Source organism: Halichoeres trimaculatus, unplaced genomic scaffold, assembly GCF_033239565.1.
Source record: "Halichoeres trimaculatus isolate MK-OKI-2021-1 unplaced genomic scaffold, fHalTri1.1 fHalTri1_scaffold_5, whole genome shotgun sequence".
In the NCBI taxonomy this organism is placed as follows: domain Eukaryota; kingdom Metazoa; phylum Chordata; class Actinopteri; order Labriformes; family Labridae; genus Halichoeres; species Halichoeres trimaculatus.
In genome coordinates, this window is record NW_027437183.1 from 31,336,890 (window position 1) to 31,345,466 (window position 8,577).

At 39.6% G+C, this 8,577-nt stretch overlaps 1 protein-coding gene across 1 annotated transcript; it reads left to right on the forward strand.

Annotated features, from left to right (window-relative positions):
• The first annotated feature begins 7,203 nt into the window (after positions 1 to 7,203).
• Positions 7,204 to 8,237, forward strand: LOC141789995 (galactose-specific lectin nattectin-like). Its single transcript, XM_074669616.1, has 4 exons — positions 7,204 to 7,402; positions 7,519 to 7,647; positions 7,818 to 7,929; positions 8,147 to 8,237. The coding sequence occupies exons 1-4, from the start codon at positions 7,319 to 7,321 to the stop codon at positions 8,224 to 8,226; spliced, it is 405 nt and encodes a 134-aa protein (XP_074525717.1). The 5' UTR covers positions 7,204 to 7,318; the 3' UTR covers positions 8,227 to 8,237.
• Positions 8,238 to 8,577: the final 340 nt, after the last annotated feature.

The following is an 8,577-nucleotide window of genomic DNA, read 5'->3' on the forward strand; positions in this document are numbered from 1 at the left end:
CAATCAAATCAAACTGTTTAAAGGGGTGGAACCAAGTTACAAAAAAATCCCCTATACAGTGTGTGCCTATGAAGAGATTATTTGTTCATCAACAACGCCGGATATGCACGCAACTTTGGTGCAGAAACAATGTGAAGTATAATGGTTTGTCAACTGATGTGGAGGAGTTAACCACCAAAAAACACATTTTTAAACTAAACATCACTTTTGATGGCCCCCAGGTTTGTGAAAAAGCAGTGAGTGGACAGAAGAGATCAGCAAGTGGACAGATATTAGTCCAGTTAGCTTGGTGGCTATTAACTCCAAAACACTGGTTGCTCTGTGACAGTCATAACTTGATAGCCGTTGCCTCTGTTGTATAGTATTGTTGATAAAAACTGACCACAGAACAACCATACATTTTTTTTCTGATAACAGGTTGAATTTAGTGTTTAGAAAACACTAACTCAACTGAATGAATGGCACTAAACGCTGCTTCTGTGGTCAAGATGCGTGCATCCTTATGATGATGTAGACTGATAATTCCTCTATAGTGAAAATAGTGATTCAGGCGGGAGACATTTTTAGTCCCAGGCTGTAAATACGTTCATTTGTGATTTGAAAAATGCCTTTCTTTGGCTTAGTGTGAGGTGTGTATATACCTTCCAGAGCCAGCCTCAAGTGGACACTCAAGAAACTGCAGGTTTTAGCCTTTCCACACACTGCTTGTGAAACACAGAGCTTTGAGAGCTCGCCATGGTCGTGCCCTTTGGCAAAAAGAAATGTTAAATGCCAATTCTGAAATAATTGGCCACATTACAAACACATTTTAATACGTGTTAACATCAATGGTTCCTTTGTGACCACATTTTATTTCTCAATGTGGCAAGTGTCGACTGTTTTTATAGCCATTCAAGTGTATAAATAAATGACATGACAAAGCCTTTAAGTTTTGCAGTGTGTTAATTTGATAATAAGTGAATAATGACACTGCAAGCACAAACATATCACCACAATTATCAGGTGACAACTGATGACTTATTCGAGTTTGTGCCTAATATGCAAATCAGATGATTATTTGGGACAAAAATACAGAGACCACATGTTCAGAAGAGGTACTATGTTGGTTTATGTTTACAAGTGTTAAGAAAAATTTTCAACTCGGTAACTATAAAAAACATCAAAAAATGGTACAATTTCATATGGACAAATCTAAGTGCACTTGAAATATTAAAGAAGACATCAATAGTGACATGACATGACCACATTTCTGACTACAATAACACTGTGACTATATTAAATACTTAATTATCAACAATGTTTCAAGTTATCTATGATAAAAGTTGAAAGAGGGATAGGGGACAGAGCAGCAAAAATTATGTGATTATGTTATTTTTAAAGGTATTATTTAACTGGCTTGAGTGGGCCAGTGGAGCACACAGTCAGGTGACCTGGAGCCTTTCAGTTGTGCTTCGAGCCCAGCGAGAGTACTGTGGAGCTCTGATCTCAGGAGGAATCAAAGGGCACTAAGGGTGCATCCGAATAGTCCTTTTTTGATAAGGAACCTTCCTAACTGAAAAAATGACCCGGAAGCATTTAAGCGTCGGCCATGATAAGTGCTGTTTGAATTCTCCAAAAGTTAAGGAAAGGAGGGTTGTTGCTTCCTTTAATATCTCCTTTAGCTTAGGAAACACCGGACCACCCTTTTCAAAAGGAAAGATGAAGAAACGCCCCGTAATGCCTTGCGGCACGTGACGTGTATAAATACGGCTCCTGTCAAAAGTTTACGGAAACTTACGATGGAGAAGGGACAGAAATTATTTGAGTACTGTTGCCTTTCTAACATTTACTAACATGTGTCTGCCTGAATGTATTTATTGTGTTCACGATGTATGAATGTCAAAAAGATTTATAACCCAAAACGTTGAGTCACTAGTGATAGAAGTAATAATGTTAATTAAAATCAATAAAAGAAGGACAAATCAGGACTTTTACAATATTCATATATAATAAATTCAAACAATGTTTATAATGATATAAGTGAATGAAACAGGGGGTATAGTGTTTCTGACAGTCTGCTGTTTTATCCAAGACAGTCCTCTTGTGTTATCAGGCTTCAGATTGTCAACATTTATAGATGCTTTCACGAAGCTCACAGCTGTGAGCAGGAAACACACACTGCATGACCACAGACAAAACACCATCACAGGTAAATCCTCTGATCATGGATTGTTAATGTTAACCGGTCACGAAACGACCCAGTGAGATAAGGCAGGGGACAAATGTGTTTCTTGTAGTTCATTTTCGGAACATTGTAGTTTGTTGTGGCTTACCTATGTCACAAGTAATTGTTGTCACATAAATATGACATCAAAGTGAAAGTGTAGTCAAATTCCTCTTTGGCCGCAGTTCTCCTTTCCTCTCATCTTTTCCCCTCCTTCCCTTGACCCTGTGACGTTTTTTATCGGGGTTAAGGTAAAGTGGATAGGAAAGGACTTAGGAAGGACTATTCGGACCCACCCTAAAAAACAGAGACGGCAATGGCTGTAGCAGTTATTTGCAGCGAGAAAAGTAAAAAAAGACAAAACGCATCTGGATGAAGATGTGCTAAGCGGACAATATGAGCTGTCTGAGCGTTTGTTGTCTGATATTCGGTCTCTTATAAGGTCTCTGATTGGTCTGATTGGCTGTTGTTGTCCTCAGAAAGAATGAATGGTGTAACCATACCGATAAATATCAAACATGTTTAAAAATGATGGAGGCGGCTCGTACGAGTCCGTGTGACAATCATGGGGCTTGAGATCGATCTGTCACCTGCTCACACTTGAAGACAATCTGGACTGAACATTGGGCCCAACTTTGGTCCCGGATCAGTTTTCTCTGGCAGTTGTCGGGAGGGCTGAATCTGAGTTAAATCCAGTTATGTGAGCCAGGCTTTAGGTGTGGTCTTTGTGTAATGTTTTTGCCATGGGTTGTTCCTGTTTTGTTGCAGAGGTATATCTGTTATCTCCCTGAGAAGTTGTCACATAAGCTAAATGCTAACCTTAGCCTCTCTGTCAATGAAAGCCACTACCTTTACCATATTTGCTAATTATCATCTAACATATTTGAGTATGATTTATGGTGCAAGCTTCTGTGTACTTAACACGATCACTCCAGATCAAAGAGTCTCCTCAGGAGCTCTTTTTTTTTTTTTTTTTTTTTTTTTTTCTAGCAGGGCCTGTTATATCAGCAACTAATCCCTAATAGTGGTTGTTCATGCCTGTGCTCTCAGCAGGGCCACAGATGTGTCAGTAGTTGGTGATTAGTGTATTGCTTGAGTCTGTTATAATTTATTAAATCTTAAAATCTCTTTCTGGTTGATGTCCTGCTGAGAGACTATGAATGTATTATTACATTATGATCCTTTCTTCTATGTCAGGTATGGCAAAGTGTACAAAAAGAAGTTCAAGTGTTCGTCTAAAACAAAGGACTACATCTCACTCTGATCTCCAGGGATTTGGAATTTCTATTTTTTTTTTTAATTCAATTTAGTTCTGTGAAATAAGCTTGATGTGGTGATCTTGGCCACCCATGTGGCCCTGTGGTGCACCCGCCAGCTAACCCTGGTCTCAGCAGAGAGCAGACCAACGTCAGTCTTTTTGGAGTGCTGTCCTCCACCACTCACAGCAGAGGCCTTGTAGAAACCAGTTCCTCACTTGGAGGCCCCGCCAGAACAAATTCCAGCCCCTCTCTCAGCTCCAAGGCTGATGCCAGTTTCAGAGCCAGTTCTTTTCTCAGCTCAAAGCCTGGCTCTAGCTCCATTGTTGGGTTTATCCTCTACTCCAAGGCCAACTCCAGTTCCAGCTCCGATCTATGATCTGTTCCGAGTAGGAATGGGTACCAAATCAGTTACTTTTATAGGTACTGTCCGACTTCTGTCAAAAGTACCTGGTAACAGTTAACGGAAAATCAAAAGGTACCATGTTTAGGTACCTAGATGCATCATTCTGACTGTGAGGGACATAAACACAGCATTGCAAAGTTATATACTGAAGAATTAATATGTTAAATTGCCAGGCTGCCAGAGCCAGTGATGTCTCCTCTCATTTCCCAGCATCAGCCAGTGTTTAAAAGAAAGGTTAATTGCACAGTCACACACATATCACACTTTCATGCTGCCTTATTAAAATTGTTGTCTCCTCCCAAGGTACTTTCTATTCTCTATCTGTCTCCAATTCAAGGCCTTCCTGCGTTTCACATCACACACAGCACACTCAGCAGTTATATTATGCCGTTATCTGCTGGAAACTTAAAAGAAACCCTCAGCAGTTATTTGATAAGTAGATTGGTTATCAAGATGGATCATTTAGCTTTTAAGCAAAGCCTTTCCTGTTAATGGTGTCCATTCTCCCTTCGAACTGAGTGATCTGTGTTCTCTCAGCAGCTCTGCTGCAAGTACACATATGATCACATGGCCGCAGTAAGCACAAATTAACATAAAGTTATTAATTAGAAATCATCTTCCTTCAATAGACTGGTTCATCATTTCATAATATTATTTTGCTTTGATCATAAAATGTTTCTGTTAAGTTTTAATTTAAGTTTTTTATTTTATAACTGCTTGCTCTGTGACCAACGTTGCCTCTGTTGTATAGTATTATTTCTGTCAACTGACCACAGAACAACCGTACATTTTGATTTTGCTAACAGGTTGAATTTAGTGCTTAAAAAACATTAACTCATCTGACTGAATGAAACTAAACGCTGCTTCTGTGGTCAAAATGTATGCGCATCTTTATGATGACGTAGACTGATAATTCCTTTATGGAGAGTTAAAGGGTGTTGTGGAACTTATAAATGTAAATTAAGAATTTGAATTCTATTACAAGGACATGTAGTAAAATAATGGGACCTGATTTCATAGCACTGATGATGAGCGCCAATGTCCATGTCGGCAGAGTTACCCCTAAATTCCACCGCACGCGTAGTGCAGCAGAGTGCCGCAGTCTTGCTCCAATTGTCAAACCCCACTGGAAGCAGAGCGCTGCATCACAGACTCTCGTGTGAATAGCGATATGACACGATCACCATCCACTCCCATAGCTTTTGATATGTCAGTCCACACCTTGTTCTTTCTGCCTTTATCCCTATAAAAAGGATGTTTGGGATCATACAGAATGTTGAACTTCTCCACTTCCAAGATCAGCTTCTCTTCATCCATAGCGTCGTGTTGCATCTGGGACCCTCTGACCGTCTGTTTACCTGATGCACCTGCCTCCAGATGTGACATATTTATAACATATTGGGCAAATTTACTTTACAGTTCGTGCATTGCGTTTTATTTTTAATCTTCTGGGTGACTTTCTGTCTAGTGCTTTCTTACCAACAGTGAATTTACAAGGTTTGGAAGCGGCCACGCAGGAAAAAAGACCTGAAGCGTATTTCACGTGCTGGCACGCGCCAGCGCTTCAGCAGCACAGGCAGTGGACTTTGCCTGATAAATTACAAAGGAAGCTAAGTGCTCCGCAGTATGCTACAAGGGCGCGGCGTTGCGCTTCACGTATGTTAAATACTCTCCTTTTTTTTTTGTACAGATTTGGGCTTTGAAAAGAAATTCAACTGTAAAACCTAAATGATTTCCAGTTTTCTAAAGTTAACGTTGAATAGGTTTCCTGTTGCGGAGAGTCTTATTGATGTTTATTGGTGGTGATGGCTGAGGCCTGACTGTGGAGCTCACTGTTCACCACTGGTAAAAGTAAATTGCAAGGTGTTGATTTAATCATCACTGAATAATAACTCTGCAGGCATTAAAGTCACAAAAATTATCAGGTGACAACTGATAAGTTATTTAAGTTTTTACCTAATATGCAAATCAGATAATGATTTGGGAAAAATGATAATTAGACCACATAATTACAGGAGGACTACGTTGGTTTATGTATATGTGTGTTAAACAGTTTTCACGGCATGTTTGCTCTTAGTTATTCTTGTTCCTAGAATCATCACAGATCAAAGTTCCCTCCAAATGATTTATAAGTGCAATTTTAACTAATAGCTGCTTTAATACGCTCATTAACGCTGATTGCAGTATCAATATTGTCCTCTGGATACCTCATAATATGCAAATATCTGAATCTAAACATCTGTCGAATGTATAAAGACTCTGCCACATCTAAACAAATCCAGTCTGATGTGATCATCAGGAAAAGGTAAGGGTTTGGTTTTAATTTACAATAATAGATGTAAACTAGAAGACATTCACCAACAACAGGGAATCAGATATTGTTAAGTTCCAGCTTCAGAGGTGATTTCTCCAAAGGGACGTTTGAGAAGTCATGCGGTGAAGCTTCTCTCAGTCCTGTCTTTCTCTCAGCTCTATTAGTTAAGATGACATTTCTCTTTCTGGCTGTTCAAATGGATCACTCTGCTCTCATGCTATGCTAACATTTAGCTCTTTCTGTTTCCTGCAGATGGCACTCACTTATCAACTCATTGTGCTCCTTGGCTTGAGCAGTGGACTGTGGATGGGAGCAGATGTAAGTCTTGTTGGATTCTTCTGGAGCTCTGTGGGCTGAGCTGTGTGCTCCAAATACAAATATCTGATCACAGATCATATTGGTCACGATAGGGAAATTTTCAGAAACTCCTCAATCAGATCTTAAACCATACATTTTTGGAAAGTGAACATGTTTATTGATGACTGTGGAAGCCAAACTCCCTCAGTGGTGACTTTGTCACGGCTTCTTTTTTCTGTTTCTTTGTTTAATGTCCTCTCCAAAAATCCCCAAGTAATCTTCTTTTCAGTTTAGCCACCAACATCATGTCTTCAGCTTTAATATTGAGAGTTAAACTGATAATAGTCTTTTTCTTGTGTTCACAGGCGGACTGTAAAGCAGGTAGGTACTGGCCTCTCTGTGTCATAATGGAGTCATATTTAGTGTCTGCAGCCAAGCATCAGATGGTCTCCAGCTGTCAAAGTGCTCTGAAGGCCTGAGCTGGTCTCAGTTCTGGTTCCAGTCTGTCCTTGAAATAGTGCTGTATAGGTTGTCTGAGCAGCAGCTGGAGATGAAGCCGTGTTCAGGCTGAGTCCAGCTGCAGCTTCCAGCAGCTCTATCAGCTGTGATGTAGTTTAAGAGAGAAAATAAAGTGGAGGGAGGAGTTTGAGGTTATATCCTCTAAAAACACACACAGGGCTCATAGAGCACACTCTCACAGTCAGAGACCAGAGGGTTTGATAACTCTCCATCCTTTCTCAGTCAGCTGATGTGCACTCTGCGTTATTTATCTGTTTGTATTTAAAGGATCAACAATTTTCATTGCTTTTCTAACTGATATTTGCGATGTTGAAGATTGCTGCATGAGCTGCCCTGAAGAATGGATAACATACAAGGATCGCTGTTTCAAGTTTTTTTACGACCCAAAGGAGTGGAGTGCTGCCGAGGTACTCATAACACTGTGTTTACTGCATGGCTTTGTTACAAGAATCTTCATAGTTATATTTTCTATAACACTTTATTTGGTGATTATATATAATTATAATTCTGCCTCTTACTTAAGACGAAATGCGTGTCCGAAGGAGGCAATCTGGCTTCACCCCGTGACGCTGAGGTTGATTATTACAGAGGGTTGGTGAAACAACTTGCAGGCAGACCAATACGAACCTGGTTTGGAGCCTTTAAAATCAACGTAAGTGAGTTATGTCAGATTATAAATATAAAGAAATATTAAATGAAAGTCACTGCAAAGTGTAGGCACTACAAATATCCACAAAAACACAGAGGCTTGGATTTGGTGTGATATTTCTTTCTTTTCTTTTCTAACTTTTTTCCCTTTCTTTTTCATTTCCCTTTTTTCAGGTTGGTACATGGAAATTTAGCAAAGGTGACCGCTTTGTTTTCACGAGTTGGGGCAAAGGTGAACCAAGTGACACCGTTGGAAAAGAAAACTGCATGGAGATGATGGACACTGGTACAAATGATCTTTTCATTGCTCTTTTGTGACTCTTGTAAAAATATTTGGTGCACACTGAATATTAAACTGTTTAAAACCTTTTATGGATGAAAAAATATCTGATCCTTCAGAAGTGCTGACCTTCAATGAATACTGTCATTATTAACTGTTAAATGAATTAAGATGATCTCTCAGAGCGTGGTGTCTGAACACTTGCTGTCTTGTTTTCCTACAGCTAAGCAGATCTTCAACGATGCTCCATGTAGTGCCAAGAAAGCTTTCCTTTGTGTCCGAGACAAGATGGCAACCAACTGAAAACACATCATCTTCATAGATCCTGATGGAAATCTCTTCACTGCCGTTCATGATAACATCAGTGTTTGAAGGTTTTTTAAGATAAGGGATTATTTGAAATGTTTCAATAAATCAATTCTCAGCATTTATCATGACTCTCTTTTTTCACTCCTCCCCAACGCCAATGATCGAAAATGTTTACAGTAAAAATCGGCTCATCTCTCTCAACACTCAACGTTTCCTTCTCTCCCTTGTGGTTTTTCTCTAATTCTCTTATTCTCTCTGATTTGGCTGAGTGGGTGTGTGGAGATGAGAGTGGCTTGTTTGGTTGAGCCTGAGTGAGTTCTTGTGAACGTGTTTTAAAACTTTATT

What these genes read in the sequence shown, in the direction of transcription:
- LOC141789995 (XM_074669616.1), top strand. Translation starts at nt 7,319, where the DNA reads ATGAGCTGCCCTGAAGAATGGATAACATACAAGGATCGCTGTTTCAAG. An exon ending in AGGAGTGGAGTGCTGCCGAG is followed by an intron (nt 7,403 to 7,518) that starts GTACTCATAACA and finishes CTCTTACTTAAG; the next exon opens with ACGAAATGCGTGTCCGAAGG. An exon ending in CATGGAGATGATGGACACTG is followed by an intron (nt 7,930 to 8,146) that starts GTACAAATGATC and finishes GTTTTCCTACAG; the next exon opens with CTAAGCAGATCTTCAACGAT.